The sequence below is a fragment of the Myotis myotis genome, unplaced genomic scaffold, assembly GCF_014108235.1.
Source record: "Myotis myotis isolate mMyoMyo1 unplaced genomic scaffold, mMyoMyo1.p scaffold_m19_p_1, whole genome shotgun sequence".
Classification (NCBI taxonomy): Eukaryota; Metazoa; Chordata; class Mammalia; order Chiroptera; family Vespertilionidae; genus Myotis; species Myotis myotis.
This window is the reverse complement of record NW_023416313.1, coordinates 114,619,666-114,636,829: the sequence shown is the minus strand read 5'-3', so window position 1 is coordinate 114,636,829 and position 17,164 is coordinate 114,619,666. Positions and strand designations below refer to the sequence as shown.

The 17,164-nt window shown below is 45.5% G+C and overlaps 1 protein-coding gene across 4 annotated transcripts in view; it reads left to right on the top strand.

Moving 5' to 3' along the window:
* The first annotated feature begins 10,883 nt into the window (after positions 1 to 10,883).
* The window catches only part of ADPGK (ADP dependent glucokinase), a 39,290-nt gene continuing 33,009 nt past the window's right edge, over positions 10,884 to 17,164 (top strand). For 2 of the 4 annotated variants that reach the window (XM_036348389.1, XM_036348383.1), the window contains exon 1: positions 10,884 to 11,172. In XM_036348389.1, coding sequence (XP_036204282.1) covers positions 10,946 to 11,172 — 227 coding nt within the window. In that variant the 5' untranslated portion in view covers positions 10,884 to 10,945. The remainder of the gene's footprint in view (positions 11,173 to 17,164) is intronic. The other 2 variants (XM_036348399.1, XM_036348408.1) reach the window with 2 other exon arrangements.

Here is a 17,164-nt window from a genome sequence, read left to right as displayed (position 1 = left end):
CGAACAGGAGTGGTAAAAGTGTCCTCTTCTTAGTGGAAATGGTTTTAGTTTTTGCCCCCTGAGTATGATGTTGGCTGTAGGTTTGTTATATATGGCCTTTATTATGTATTATTCCTCTATTCCCACTTGGCTTAGCGTTTTTATCAAAAATGGGTTTTGGGTTTTGTCGAATGCTTTTTCTGCATCTATTGATATGATCATGTGACTTTGTCTTTCAATTTGTTTATGTGATGTATCACGTTTACCAATTTGTGAATATTGTACCAGGCCCTAAAGGAATTTCTATACATGTGTATCAGCAGTGTGTACATAGCAATATTGTAAGTAATAGTAAAAAAATTTTGGGGAGAATTCCATGTCTTATTTATAGTAAAATGAATAAATAAATTTTAGTTTTTTTATTCAATGCGATATTACATTGATCCTGAACAGCAAAACAATAGAAAAGGCCACTGCACACTGATCTGTGCAGAGATGTCTGTTCTCCTTATGGCAAGAGAGTGACAGATCAGCAGGGCTGAGAAGAAAATTAAGTATATTCTCAGGAACCAACCATAGCAATGGCAGGGAGTGTTTGGGCATATGTCAACATGTAGCAGACACTATGCTTGGCTCTCCTAAGATACCTTTATTTCCCACAACCATTTGGCAATGTAGGAAATTATTTTGCAGGTAAGGAAACTGAGGGACAGAAAGGTTAAGTGACCTGCCTGAGGTCACACAGGTAGTGAATGGCAGAAGTGGAATTTAATAAAATCTTATATTCTCTCCATTGAAGTAGAAACTGTTGGTTGCCTTGCAAAAACAATTCACCATCTCTCCTTTCTTTCAGAACCTTGACTTTGTACTGACATACCCTTCCTCTGTGCTGTCACCCTAGGGATAGCAGAGCAAAGGTTGGAACAAATCCAGGTCCCTAATGACTCTAGAGCAGCACAGTTAGAGTTTTTTTGTATCCTTTTATTTTTTTACCCCTTTATTTTAGTTTGGAGACAACTCTTAGGCTAAGTGGTTGCAGAACTGTTAAGGTTCTTGAATTAAGAAAAATAGGGTTAGAGGGCAAACTTTCCATTTCCTTCCAAACGTACATTGCAAGTATTACAGAACCCATATCAAATGGGTATACCATATGCTGCTGGATCTACCACAGAACTGATTTACACTGACTGCAGAGGGCCACCACGCAGGGGACCCATGAGTGAAGGGGTTACACAAGCAATGTTGTAACCGGGCAAACAATGGGTCCATGCTGCCTGTCACTACTCAGCAGAGACAGGGTTGAATCATATGCTATGAGCATTTACTCCAATACTGCCGGCAGTATGGGGGAGCAGCAGGTCAGCCACAAAAATCTGCTCTGCACCCCCTCATAAGCCAGCTGCTTATATAGTAAAAGTACAAAGGAAAAGCAGGCAAAAGGGCAGTTTATAGATATGCAAGAGAACTAGGGGTCTTCAAAGGGCTTAGTGATATGCAAGGGTTGGGGTTACATGGGGAAATAGCCAAAGGGAGTGCCATACAGGCAATTAACAGGTAAGCAGGCTGGAGGTCTGCAAAGGCTTGAAGGTATGCAAAAAGGCTGGGGATCTTCAAAGGGCTGGGGATTCTGGTTTCTGCAGCAAAGTTGTTGATCTTTCCATGATAATAGGCAGCTCCAAATGGGGAGGAAGAGCTGCATCTCCAGGTCAGATTCAGCCAGGGTAGAATGTGCCTTCTTTAATCAATCATGGTTAACAGAGCAAGATTAATATTTCTTACAATACTAGCTGGTTCCCCAAATTCTATTGTTGCCCCCTTTCAATGTGAAAGACGTGTTCCAGGAAGCCTGAGATGTCCAAGAAAGCACAGCAGGCCAGGCCCATGCTTCACCCTGTCCCCCTATTCATTGTCCTGTTAGGTTCACAGGCCCTTATGGACAGAAGCCCAGACAGCTCTGCTGCTCCCACTTCCCACACTCAGCACTTCCTCCTAGTCCATTGGTTCTCAACCTTCCTAATGCCGCGACCCTTTAATACAGTTCCTCATCTTATGATGACCCCCAACCATAAAATTATTTTTGTTGCTACTTCATAACTGTAATTTTGCTACTGTTATGAATCGTAATGTAAATATCTGATATGCAGGATGTATTTTCATTGTTCGCAACCTATAGGTTGAGAACCGCTATAGCAGATAATACCAAAGTGGAAATCCAGGGCTACCACACTGTTACATCACAAGCTAAAACGAACAGTTCCTGTCCCCAATCTATATAGGAAGTCCTAGGAACTATCATGCCCTCCTCACTACTTTTAATGTTCTTGTCACCTGGTCCCTGTGCCTTCAATACCCCTATCTCTCTCCATTCAGCAATCCATCTTTCTAGCTCTTCTAGTGCCTTCCTGAAGGCAGGTTAGGGGAAAGGGTGTCTGATTGCCCAGGGCTGTGATTGCTGACACAAAGCTTTCTCTTTTGGGATCCTTCCTTCTCTTTCATTACCTGGGAGTTTTCTATAGTCTTCAAAGCTGTGCTCTGACTCTGGCCTTCGGGTATGCCCTGTGGTGAGCTGTGTCCTTGGCATCACCAAAGGCCTGACACGGTGTGGACTTCAGAGAGCAGCTTGGATGGAATCCCAGAGGCCTGGAGCTGTGGGGAAGCCCAGCTTTCACATGGATTGTTTGGCCCCACTTAGTTTCAATTCCAATGTAGGAACGAACTTGCTCCTTAAAACCCTTTAGATCCCATAAGTGGTGTTGACTGATGTTTCTGTGAAAGTCAAAGCTTTAAGCTAATTTTGGAACAAACAGGACTCTAATTCGTTGTACAAAAATGAGATTTGTTACTTGGCCTTCCAGGTCAAGGTCTTTAGTGGGACACCTGGAGCCTCTGAATTTTCTGAAACTGAATTGCCCCCTGCCCTTCTCATTCCAAGGTCCTAGGAGAGAGACCCAATAGCAAAAGCAATATCTGGAGCAATCTGGATGGGAAAAGGGGTGTCTTGAGACATACCTAGCCTTTTTGTCTTTGTTCAGCGGAGGCAATGGAGCCATGACTGCCCACTCAGGCTGTTTTTAATAACTGCCCCAGAAATCTAACTTCTAAAACTACAATTCATTTGCAAATTATTCCAGGCTCATTAAATAGATAAGTAATCAGAATCTGAAATCATTATTTTTCATTAAGGAAATAGTTCAAGAGAAACTGTAGTACCAAGAGAGCTGAATGCCTGCCCCTGACACCCTGGTGAGGAGTAAGGAGAAATGAAGGCCACTATGTGAATGTGACCAGAAGCCACATTCGGCTCCACATAACTGGCAGTTGTCCCCAGTGTTCTTCATTTCCTGCAACTTATGCCTCTTTAATACTCAGTCTGAATTGAGGTCAGCTCTGGGCACCTTGTCTGGTCTTGCCACCACCCATAATGCAACACACACTGAGTGCCCAACAAGAAGGAGCCCAGAGCACCTCTGTAATGACTTGATGGAGCTCATTTGCAGCCCACAAAGTGTCAGCACCCCATTTCGACTTCCACATAAGAAATAAACTTGCATTTTGTTCAAGCTGATTTTGTTTTGTCTCTGTGCCTAAATGAAAAGTACTAGTATTGTATATTGGAAAATAGCTAAGAGAGTAGAACTTAAAAGTTCTCACTGCAAGAAAAAAGAATTGTGAGATCTGAAGATGGCAGCGTAGGTAAATGGTACTCTCTGCCTCCCACAACCACATCAAAATTACAACTAAAATACAGAACAACAATCATTCAGAACCACCTGAAAGCTAGCTAAATGGAAGTCCTACAACAAGAAAAGTCAAGAAGAAAGCACATTGAGATTGGTAGGAGGGGCAGAGGTGTGGAACAGGGTGGTTCAATACCTACTAGTATGTGTGCCATTCTTTTAATCGGGAGGGAGATCTTCCTTGTGGAGCCCATTAGGAGCAAGGGGTCCCAGCCCCACACCAAACACCCAACCCAGGATCTCAGAGCTGGGAAGAGAAGTTCCCATAACGTCGGGCTGTAAAAACCAGCGGGGAATGTGGCTGAGGGACACAGAGGCTGCCATAGACCCAGGTGTACGATGAATTACTCGGACTCCATCCCTCTGAGCTCCAGCACCAGGAGGCACTGGGGGACCTAGACACATACTCAGAGAAACTAGATTGTCTGGCATTGGTGCAGCCTTCTCCCAAATGGGGGTGCTTGCAGGGGTCATTGTTCCTGTACTGGGACCTCCCCTGTTGCAGGGCTGACTGGCAGCCATATCTGAGTCTCCATCAACTTGACTCACACTGTTTGCTCTTTCCTGGTGATTCCCTGAGACCCCACCCCATCCAATTTGCAGCCCCACCCAAGCTGTTTGTAGAGGCTTTTCCATATGAATGGCATGTCCTGGCTCAGGCTTCAGACTTTCCTAAAATCTCTCATGCAAACAGCAGCTGGTGTCAGCATGCTGTAAACCTAGCAACAAAAGGCCCAAGCCTGCCTTGCTTCACAACCTGGGCACTTACAAACCCAATACACATAGCAGGCATCTGCAGATCCCTCTGTAGCTCCTGCCTGGTGGCCCCAGGCAGTGGCTGACTTTGCACCTCCCTGGAGACCCTAGAGCCAATGCACCCAGTGGACAGCATCAGACCATAGCAGATTATAGCTCTACACATTCAAAAGTGACACTCTCAAGGGGCAGACTCAGTGAGCACCAAACCCTTTTGAAGCAAGTCCTGCTCCATAGGGGTGTCTCCTGCACAGCAGTTCTTCCACTGTAGTCACACCTGGTCCTCACAGCTAATTGGCCTGGAGGACAATTCCTCCCAGTGATGCCAATAGCAATCAAGGCTCAACTGCAACAAGACTGTATACACAGTCCACAAAGGGGCACACTTAGAGTGCCCAGCTCAGGTGACCGGGGAGGATGAGCCACTGGGCCCTACAGGACACCTATTATACAAGGCCATTCTACCAACTCCAGGAGACATAGCAGCTCTACTTAATACACAGAAATAAACACAGGGAAGGAAACAAAACGTAGAGACAAAGAAACATGTCACAAATTAAAGAAATGGAAGAAAGCAAACTGCTGGATACAGAGTTCAAAACCATGATTATAAGGTTGCTCAAGGATCTTAATGAGAGCTTCAAGGGACTTAGTGAGACTTTCAAGGATCTTAGTGAGAATGTCAAAGACATGAAAAAGGACCAGTCAAAAAGTAAGCATACACTAACTGAAATAAAGAATAATTTACAGGGATTCATCAGTAGAGTAGATGATGCCAAGAATCAAATCAGCTATTTGGAATATGAGGAAGTAAAAAACACCCAATCAGAAGAGCAAAAGGAAAAAAGAATTCAAATACTAGTATATGAAGATAGTGTAAGGAGCCTCTGGGACAACTTCAAGCATACCAACATTTGTATTGTGGGGGTGCCAGAAGAAGAGAGACAGCAAGATATTGAAAACCTATTTGAAGAAATAATGACAGAAAACTTCTCCTACCTAGTGAAAGAAATATAGACTGACAAGTCCAGGAAGCCCAGAGAGTCCCAAATAAGAGGAAGCCAAAGAAGCCCACACAAAACACATCATAATTACAATGCTGAGGATTAAAGATAAAAAGAGAATTTTAAAAGCAGCAAGAGAAAAGCAGTTAGTTACCTAAAAGGGAGCACCCATTTGATTGTCAGCTGATTTCTCTTTGCAGGCCAGAAGGGAGTGGCAAAAAATATTCAAAGTGGTGAATAGCAAGAACCTACAACCAAGATTACTCTACCCACCAAAGCTATCATTTGGAATTAAAGGTCAAATAAAGAGCTTCACAGACAAGAAAAAGCTAAAGAAGTTCATCACCACCAGACCTGTATTACATGGGATATTGAAGGGTATTCTTTAACAAGAGGAAGAAGAAAAAAGATTAAAAATATGAACAATAAAATGGCAATAAATACATATCTATCAACAATTAAATCAAAATCAAATTAAATGAACTAGAAATCTAATAAACTAAATTGGTGAATAAAATAGAATCAGAGGCATTGAAACATGGAACAGACTAATGAATCTCAAAGGGAAGGGAGAGTGGAAAGAGATAAACCAAAGATCTTAAATGCGTATATGCATTACTGTAACTGGACAATCAATGGGTCTGTGTTGCTGTCACTACTTGAGCCAATTTAAGCAGAGATAGGGTTGAATCATATATGAGTGTTTATTCCAATACTGCCGGCAATATGGGAGAGCAGCAGGTCATCCACTAAAATCTGCTCTGCAGCCCCCCATAAGCCAGCTGTTTATATAGGGTAGGACAAAGATTACATGGGGAAGTAGGGAGCACAGGAATGGGGAAGTAGGCAATTTGGGCTGGGGTGGGATGGGACTCCATTGTTTGGGCAACAAGGTTGTTACTCTTTCCATGATAATAGGCAGTTATTGAATGAGAATGGACCACATTCCAAGGTTGTCCTTTCTTTAACCAACACAAGTCAATCATGGTTAACTGAGCATGATTAATTTTTCTCATAACCATAGCTACTCTCCAATATTCTATTTCTGCCCCTAACATTACCTGTGGACACAAACAATATGGTGGTGAAGGCCTGGAGTGGGTGGGAACTGGGTGGAGGGGAACAATGAGGGGGGAAAAAGAGAGACACCTGTAATACTCTCAATAATAAAGATTTTTTTAAAAAAGAAAAAAATTGTAATTATGTGAGGTGATGGATATTAACTAAACTTATTGTGGTGATCACTGTGCAACATATATGTATATCAAGCCACCTCAAACTTATACAGTGTTCTATGTCAATTGTAACTCATTAAAACCGAGGGGTGGAGTGGGGGTCATGCAAGCCTAGAAAGAAGCAGAAGAAATAGATGCAAAACACTGTCAGCTCAGCAGCTCTCCTGGGAGCCAGAAGGGTAGGCCCCAGGTGCTTTTTCTCCATATCAGTTTGGTGTTGAGCACTTCCCTGCTCCTTTAGGCCTGTCCACTACATGGCCTTCCCACAGTTCAACTTCCTCTGCTCTCTCCAAAGCTTCACCTTGAAAATATATTTAACTGGTTCTATCTGCCCTTCAACCCTATGTGAAATTGCAGGTCCACAATTCAAACCAACTAGTTGCACCCTAGCTGGTTTGGCTCAGTGGATACAGCCTCGGCATGAGGACTGAAGGGTCCCAGGTTCGATTCCAGTCAAGGGCATGTGTTCAGGTTGCAGGCTCAATCTCCAGTAGGGGGCATGCAGGAGGCAGCCAATCAATGATTCTCTCTCATCATTAATGTTTCTATCTCTCTCTTCCTCTCCCTTCCTCTCTGAAATCAATAAAAATATTAAAAAAAAAAAACAAAAACAACTAGTTGCTGTGGACCCTGACAAGATAGATTCATTTCATGCAGCAGTTCTCAACCTGTGGGTCGCAAACAATGAAAATACATCCTGCATATCAGATATTTACATTACGACTCATAACAGTAGCAAAATTACAGTTATGAAGTAGCAACGAAAATAATTTTATGGTTGGGGTCACCACAACATGAGGAACTGTATTAAAGGGTCGAGGCATTAGGAAGGTTGAGAACCACTGATTTAATGTGAACCTTGAAAAGAAATTCATCTGCTGAGATGGACTCACTATGCTCAACCAAGAACCTAAATTTTATAAATAATAAAAGCCCAGCAGCCATTTACTGACAGGGGCTTCTCAGGTACTCCGTATAGAAGAACTCAGACTGAACTCTTTTTAAAAATAGATTGACTGGCTGATTGATTGATTGATTTTGAGAGAGAAAAATAAATTTGTTTTATTTATTTATGCATTTATTGGTTAATCTTTTATGTGCCCTGACCAGAGATGGAACCCACAACCTTGGCATATCTGTAGGAGGCTCTAAGCAACTGGCCAGGACCTCAGACTGAACTCGTGGCTTCCTTCATTGTACCCTGCTCATTTAGCTATCTGAGTCAACTATTACAAGGGAGTCAGTTCCTAGTTTGGTTTTTCCACAAATGGACAAAGATCTACCCCATCCAATTAGAACTGCTCCATAACAACCAATCAGGATGTGTAATGCCAACCAATCAGGACTATGAGTTTAGACCAGCCGTGGGCAAACTACGGCCCGTGGGCCGGATCCGGCCCGTTTGAAATGAATAAAACTAAAAAAAAAAAAGACCGTACCCTTTTATGTAATGATGTTTACTTTGAATTTATATTAGTTCACACAAACACTCCATCCATGCTTTTGTTCCGGCCCTCCGGTCCAGTTTAAGAACCCATTGTGGCCCTCGAGTCAGAAAGTTTCCCCACCCCTGGTTTAGACCAATAAAAAGTATACAAATTTGGATACCTCATTTACATGAAATAGACCTAATTGGGAACATGATAGAAACTTTTGCTATAAAAGGCAACTTCCCCTTTGCCTGGTGGGACACAGTTTAGGTTGCAACCTGAATCTGTATCTCCTGGGATGCAGTTACTTTAGCTCAAATAAATCCTTTTTTAAAAAATGTTTTTATTGATTTTTAGAGATAGGGAGAGAGAAATATTGATCTGCTGCCTCCTGCATGGCCCCCACCGGGTTTCAGGCCCCCAATCTGGGCATGTGCTCTGACTGGAATTGAACCATTGAACTGGCCACCTCCTGGTGCATGGGTCGACGCTCAACCACTGAGCCACACCAGGTGGGCTCAAATAAAATGTTTTTTATTCTTTGTTACAAAATTACAAATTAATTTTGGTTTACATTACAGACTCTTCACTCTTGGTTTATATTCTCAGTAGAAAGAAATGGTCTCTGGCCAGTCAGTGTATTCACTGCTTTTGAGTCAGGTTCTAGTTCAGTCACTTCTGAGGTGGTAGGGAAACCTGCCCAGTTTGGGCCAAGAGAGGAAGCAGTTTCTCTGGGAATTGATTGACATTTCTCTAAGGAGAGAGAAGGAACAGGGATTCTAGGGAAGACAGCTTCATGGCACCACAGAGATCTCATTGGCTCCTTGGCTTCTTTTTTCTCCACGATAGCCCAAATCTCTCCCTGTGTGAACATCGCTTTTAAAAAGAATGTTAAGGTCAGGTGGGCTGTGGTCAGGTTGGTGAGACAGGAGAGGGTGGATGATAGGGTGGGATGGGTAAGTGCTGATACAGTGGTGCTGGGGGGGTGGGAAGGGGATGAAGCCTAATGCTCAAGATCAAAGTTAGGGAAATAAAGTTTCACTGCCAAGTCCAAAGGTCAGACACAGAGTGGAAAATCCAACACAGAGCCAAGTCATGAGCCAGCAGGACTGGAAAAATGGAAACAGGCCAGGGAACAAGAAGAGGCCTGGCATGGTGGCTGCTGTAACTGAGCTGACACTTAGCCTAGCTTCACTGTGTCCCAACCTAGGCTCACACACAAGGGTTACAACAAAAATAGGGTCTGCAGGGGTTAAGCCATATCACAAGGGAGAAGAGGAGAAACCAGGGTTTCTTAACTGAGGTTCATAACCTCCCTGTGTTGTACACAAGATGTGTGGCTTTGTACATTTTTCTGAGATTGTTCAAGGGAACAGCACCCCCAAAAGGATTATTTTTGGTTTTAACCTGGTCATTCAGCCAGGATGATTGCTGCAAGCTCTCCTCAGTGTTGGCATAGGCCCCTAGTGGCTGAAGGTCTCAGCCACCTTCCAAAGGGGCAGAATGCCCCTGCCAGATGGGCCCCAGGAGCTCCCTGCAGCGCTGCTGTCAGCTGCTGTCATCGGAGCAGAGTCCTCAGGGAGCCCTGAGCCCAGGGTGTGAAAGACAAGACGAGGAACTTAGTAAACTATGGAGGATGTGTTGTAGGTGGCAGGAACAACCACATCAGGTGTGGGACCGTTGGGGTCAGACAAAAGCTGGGTTCAGCAACCTCTGTACTTGGGTTCTGGCTGGAAGAGAATTCAGAGCCAAGACCCAAACTGTAAGAGAACATTTGGTAAATCACAGCGGTAGGAGAATTAATTTCTAGAAGAAATGGAACAAGTTATAGAGGCAAAGGAAGGGCCCTTGGAGCTTTGGAAGTGAAGGGTAACAGCCTGGGGCAGGGGGAGGTAGGGAGAGGAGGGAAAAGGGAAAGGGAAAGGCACCAGGCTTGCTCCCAGGAGGAAGAGCGCACTGGGTCTTCCATCCTAAGGGTTTTAAGGGTGGAGATTTTAGGGGAGGTCCAGGGGAAGATCTTAATGGAATATTCAGCAACTGTTCAGGTGAGTCATTTCAGGGTTGTGGTCTCCTCTGATTCATTGGCCGACACTAGTGTAGGGGATCATTACTCTATGCAGCTGGTTCAGACTGGCTGATTTTGTTGCTTATCTGGGTACAACTGAGGCCTAGATGTTATCTCTAGGGAGGAAAGACTCAGGGGTCCAAACCCCATGACCAGTGATCTGCTAGGGGAGGAAAGGTCACCCTGGGGGTGAGGTCCCACCCTACAGTTGTCCTTTGCTAGGCACCTGGGGCTTTCCACCCTGTGACCTTCTGTGCCTGGCCCACCGTCCTGGCTCTATTCATGTCTAACTGCCTATCACATATGCACACAAGCGCAGAGGGAACGGACTAAAAGCGGGGTGTGATTTGTGCCCCTCGGAAATACAGGCACAGTTCAAATGGGGACACTGACTGGCTCAGATGGAAGTTTGCCCACTTTTTATAATCCCTCCTTCTCGTTTTACTGGGAAAACAAAGGTATCCTCACCCCTCTGCTTTTGGAAATGGTTGGAGTTCCGGGAAGGCGTGCAGCGCCCCGACCAGCACGCCGCCTTTGTCCAATGTCCTTCAGGGCCGGCAAGTGCCGGGATCTGATCCGAGGAGAAGGGCTCCTCGCCCCTGCGGCCCCCGGGGTCCGCCCCCTCAGGGGCCGGCGGCGCGCGGCGTGACGTGTCGCTCGCGTGGACCTGGGCGCGCCGAGCCCGGAAGAGGCGCGGCCGGGGAAGGCACAGGCGGCTACGCGGGGACGGCCGGTCCCCATGGCGCTGTGGCGCGGCTCTGCGTACGCGGGGTTCCTGGCGTTGGCAGTGGGCTGCGTCTTCCTGTTGGAGCCGCAGCTGCCCCACTCGACGCTGCGCTCCCTGTGGAGCTCGCTGCAGCCTGGGCCCACGTCCCCCGGGCCCGGCTCCCCGGAGGGCCGGTTGGCGGCCGCCTGGGACGCGCTCATCGTGCGGCCGGCCCGGCGCTGGCGCCGCGTGGCCGTGGGGTGAGTGCCTGCGGGGCGTGCATCGCGGCCTCTCCGGGAGGTGCGGGCGTTCGCCTCCGAGAGCCACCTGGGCGGAGGTCGGGCGGCTCGGGAGCTGGGAAGTTGGAGCCCGCGCGAAACAGGGGTTCCCGGAGGCCCGCGGGAGGCCCCTGGGCTGGTCCTCGCTGCCTTCTGGGCGAGAAGCGTCGGACGTGTCCAGCCAGCCCCTCGGCCATTGCTGCAGGGACTCGCCAGCCTGCCTTTTTCTCGTGGCTGACCTGCGCCTCTCCCGTGTGTGCGTAGTTCCGTCTTCATAGCCTCTTGGAAATCCCGCTCGGCCGGACCCCTTTCTGCCCGAGCCTCCTTCATTCCCCTTCCAGCTCTTCCTGCTCCTCTAGCGACTGCTCTTTCGCAGTCCACACGCTCATCCTGGGCACTGTGACAGCACTCTTCTTCCTCTTGCTTCTGAACTTCTTGAAGGAAGGAGTGCAGTCATACTTGTAACTACCGACTTTATTTCTTCATCCCTTGCTTCCCCTTCCTTCACGCTGCAGTGTGGAGACCAGCACTCCACAGAAACTCCTCTGAAAGCTCGCTGGTGACTTGTTGATGTTCACATTCAGCTGCCATTTTTCAGTCTCCACTATGGACTCTCTCCGCAGCCTCCCATGCCCTTCTCTGAATCTCATTTCTTACCAACCTAGTGATATTACATATTTAGGATTCTCCCAAAGCACAGTGCTGCCTTTCTTTGTATTCCTCTCCGGGAATGTAATTATTTCCTTTACATAAATTTAAGTTCCTGTCTCAGTTCAACTTCAGTTATCTTGATATCACCTCAAAAGCACCATAGAAAAACAGCCTTATACTATTAGTTTCTGTGACTGTTGGGGCCAGGAAGGCTAAGGTAGAGAGCAAAGTTATCCTGACAAATAACCCATGTCATCTAGCATGGTGCCTACTTTAAAGAACATTCAAACGTTAGCTAGTATTTTTTATATCACACATCCATTGTTTATTTAGATGTATCAACTTTTATCTCTTCAAAGTTGGGCCCTTTTACCCACTTCCTTTTCAGCTTCATTGGCCTCTCTGGCTTTATGCACATTAATTCATCAACTACATGTGTATCAGGTCCACACTAGGTTCTGAGGATACAGAGATGGATGAAGCAAGGTCCTTATCTCATTTGTTGGAAATACATATTCATTCTATTAGCTTGGGCTACTGTAACAGAATACCACAAACGGGTGCTTTAAAAACAGAAACGTATTTTCTCACAGGTCTAGAGGCTGATGGGCCAAGGTCAGGGTGCTTGCAAAGTTGCTCTACCTGTTGTGCAGATGGCCACCTTTCTGCTGTGCACTGGCATGGCCTTTCCTCTGTGCATGGGCTTTCCTGATGTCTCCTCCTCTTATGGACACTAGGCCTATTGGATTATGGCCTTATTTAACCTTAATTGCTTCTTTAAATAGTATCTGTCTGCAAATACAGTCACATTTGTGGTTAGGGCTTCAACATATGAATTGGGGGCCGGGGAGGGGGTGGGGGCGCGGAGGCGTGACAATGCTGTCCATAACAATTATGAGAAGTGCGTTGCTGAACTAGTAGTAAAAACAAGGTAGCTTGTGTCCCAAAGGATTACTCATTCTTCCTAGGATGAGGTTTCAAGAAGAAAAGCTCCATCTGAGAAGAGATGTTCCATTTGCCATTGGTATGTCACAAATCACCCCAAAACTTAGTAGCTTAAAACATGGTCATGTCATTTTATTTTATTATCTCTTAGGATTCTGAGATTTAACTGGGCTCAGCCAGGCGGTTCTCACTTGGGGTTGTGCAGTTTCGGTCGTATGATGGCTGGGATGGGGATCATCTTAAAGGTTGATTATGGTTGTCAGCTGCAACTGGTTTTAAGGGGAGGGGATATAGAACAAACATTGATGGGAAGAGTGTCAGCGTCACTTTGTAAAAAAGAACATGTGGAATGGAACACCGTTTTTTTTTTTCTTAGTTAAAGCATTGTTTATAGAAGCAAAAATTCAATATCTGTTTTTTTCTCTTGATTAGAAACAGAAAAACACATAAACAAAGCCATACAATGAAATATTATATAGCAGTTAAAATAAATTTAAAAAGAGCTTCATTTATCAATATCTTGTGAAAAAAGTAAACTACAGGCTATGCATCATGACATACCTTGTGGCCATCGTACTGACTTGCATGGGATAGCCCTGGAGAAGAAGTGGGATTTCTCCACATGAAAGTGGAGGAATAAATTCACCTCGGCAGAGAGAACCAAATGTGAAGAAGTACATAGTTTGGGAACAGCAAGTTGAAAGGTATTCTTTAAGAAGAGGAAGAAGAAAACAAAAAAATGATAAAAAAATATATATATATTAGGGCAAGGACTTTATGGTAGAGAAATGTCAAGAAATGATGCCAAGCCCTAACCGGTTTGGCTCAGTGGATAGAGCATCGTCCTGCGGACTCAAGGGTCCCAGGTTCGATTCCGGTCAAGGGCATGTACCTTGGTTGCGAGCACGTCCCCAATGGGGAGTGTGCAGGAGGCAGCTGATCGATGTTTCTCTCTCATTGATGTTTCTAACTCTCTATCCCTCTCCCTTCCTCTCTGTAAAAAACCAATAAAATATATTTTTTAAAAAAGAAAAGAAATGATGCCAAGAAGGGCCTTTTTGTATTTATTTATTTTTAAAATCTTTATTGTTGAGAGTATTACAGATGTCCCCCATTTTCCCCCACATTGCCCCCCTCCACCCGGTTCCCACCCCGCCCTAGGCCTTCACCACCCTGTTGTCTGTGTCCATATGTTATGCACATAAAATCTTTGGTTAATCTCTTCCCCTCCACCCCTATTCCCCCTAGATTCCTCATTCTGTTATATGTTTCCATGCCTCTGGTTCTATTTTATTCATCAGTTTATTTTGTTATTTAAATTCCTTGTTCATTTATTTTGATTTTTAGATTCAATTGTTGATAGATATATATTTATTGCCATTTTATTGTTCATATTTTTTATCTTTTTTTTGTTCTTCCTCTTCTTAAAGAATACCCTTCAACATTTCATGTAATACTGGTTTGGTGGTGATGAACTCCTTTAGCTTTTTCTTGTTTGTGAAGCTCTTTATTTGACCTTCAATTCTAAATGATAGCTTTGCTAGGTAGAGTAATCTTATTTGTAGGTCCGTGCTATTCATCACTTTGACTGTTTCTTGCCACTCCCTTCTGGCCTGCAAAGTTTCTGTTGAGAAATCAATTGACAGTTGTATGGGTGCTCTCTTGCAGGTAACTAAATGCTTTTCTAAGATTCTCTCTTTGTCTTTAACAATTGACATTTTAATTCTGATGTGTCTTGGTATGGGCCTCTTTGGGTTCCTCTTGTTTGGGACTCTCTGGGCTTCCTGGACTTATAAGTCTGCTAGAGGTCCGGTGCACGAAAATTTGTGCACGGAGGTAGGGGGCCTCAGCCCAGCCTGCCCCCTCTCACAGTCCAGGAGCCCTCGGGTGATATCCTACTGACTGCTTAGGCCTGCTCTCCATGAGGAGCGGGCCTAAGCCGCAGTCTAGCCTCCCTCTGTGGCAGGCGACCAGGCTGATCAGGGGAAGGCACTCCCCCCATCACCTCATTGCTGCTGCCACTCCTGGCCATGGTGGTAGTGAGGCCTGAGCCCCAAGCCTCACAGCCACCGGGGCTCACGGCTGCTGTGAGCCCATGGCTGCTGTGAGCCCATGGCTACCATGAGCCCCAGGCCTCACAGCTGCCAGGGCTCATGCCTGCCTAAGGCCAAGACTGCCTGAGCCCTGGGTCCTTGCAGCCACTGTGGCTTTGTCTGGATGGGCGTCCGGAAGATGTCTGCCCTAATTAGCATATTACCCTTTTATTAGTATAGATTTCTTTCACCAGGTAGGAGAAGTTTTCTGTCATTAATTCTTCAAATAGATCTTCAATATCTTGCTTTCTTTCTTCTCCTTCTGGCACCCCCACAATGCAAATGTTGGTATGCTTGAAGTTGTCCCAGAGGCTCCTTACATTATCTTCATATTTTTGAATTCTTCTTTCTTTTTACTCTGCTGATTGGGTGGTTTTTGCTTCCTTATATTCTAACTCGTTGATTTTATCCTCAGCATCCTCTATTCTACTGTTGAATCCCTGTAAATTATTCTTAATTTCAGTTAGTGTATGTTTACTTTCCAACTGGTCCTTTTTCATGTTTTTGAAATTTTCACTAAGATCCTTGAAAGTCTCACTAAGTCCCTTGAAGCTCTCAGTAAGATCCTTGAGCAACCTTATAACCATTGTTTTGAACTCTACCTAGTAGTTTTCTTGCTTCTATTTCACTTAGATCTTTTTCTGGAGATTTCTTTATTTCTTTATTTGTGACATGTTTCTTTGTCTCCACATTTTGGCTGCTTCCCTGTGTTTGTTTCTGTGTATTAGGTAGAGCTGCTGTGTCTCCTGGAATTGGTAGAGTGGCCTTATATAGTAGGTATCCTATAGGACCCAGTGGCTCAGCCACCCCAGTCACCTGAGCAGGCACTCTAGGTACATCCCTGTGTGGTCTCTGTGCATCATCTTGTAGTTGAGCTTTGATTGCTGTTGGCATAACTGGGAGGAATTGACCTTTAGGCCAATTGGCTGTGAGGACCAGCTGCAACTGTAGTGGAAGAGCTGCTGTGCAAGAGACACCCCTATGGAGCAGGACTTGCTTCAGTGGATTTTTAGTGCTCACTTAGTCTGCCCCTTGAATGTGTCACTTGTGGATGTGTGGATAATCTGGTATGGTCTGAAGCTGACCACCAGGTGCATTGGCTCTAGGGCCTGCCAGGAGAAACAAAGTCAGCCACTGCTTGGGGCCACCCATCAGGAGCTAAAGAGCCATCTGCAGATGGCTGCTACTTGTATTGGGTTTGGAGGTACTCAGAGGAGACCAAGCTGTGAAGCAAAGCAGGCTAATGCCTGGTCTTGGGCCTCTTATTGATAGGTATGGGGCATGCTGATATCAGCTGCTGCTTGTTTAAGAGAGTTTAGGAAAGTCTGAAACCTGAGCCAGGACAGGCCATTCTTATGGAAAAGCCACTGTAAATAACTTGGGTGAGGCTGCAAATTGGTTGGTGTGGTCTCAGGGAGTCACCAGGGCAGAGCAAACAGTGTGAGCCACGCTGTTGGAAACTCAGATACGGCTGCCAGTCAGCTCTGCAATGGGGGAAGTCTAAGCACAGGAACCTAACCTGTGAGCACTCCTGTCTGGAAGAAAACTGCCCCCGAATTCTTGCCTTGATGCCAGATAATCCAGTTCTTCCCCAAATGTCCTAGGTTCCTTTCTAGAATGTGTCCCACCTCCCTGCACTGGAGCCCAGAAGGATGAGTCTAAGTAAGTCCATGTGCCAGCCCTTTAGGAGGAACTGCTGGGACTTCCACAGCCTCACTCAGCCACAATCCCTGCTGGTTTTTAGAACCCGAAGTTACGGGACTTCTCTTCCAAGCTCTGGAACCCTGGGGTGGGGGTCTGGTGTGGGGCTGGGGCCCCTTGTTCCTCACGGGCAACCTCTGCAGCCAGGTTATCCCTCCTGATTAAAAAGACGCTTTATGTGGGCGTCAGACCAGCCCGTTCCTTGCCTCCACCCCTCCCACCAGTCTCAATGTACTTTCTTCTTTACTTCTCTAGTTGTAGGACTTCCATTCAGCCAGATTTCAGGTGGTTTTGAATGATGGTTGTTCTGTATTTTAGTTCTAATTTTGATGTGATTGTAGGAGGCAGTGAGTACCAGTATTCACCTATGCCGCCATCTTAGTTCTCACCAAGAAGGGCCTTTAATATCAAGGTAGGTGATGGGTTTTTTATAATCAGGTAAATGACGCAAAATTCTTTGCTGAGAATAACAGGTGGGAATGTGAAAGATGGGTTTTGAGCAGTGGTTCTAACCTGTTTGACTGTTTCCCATCATTTTTGTGGGTGGCAGGCCTCTCTTGGTAATATTTCTCATTACTCCAAGA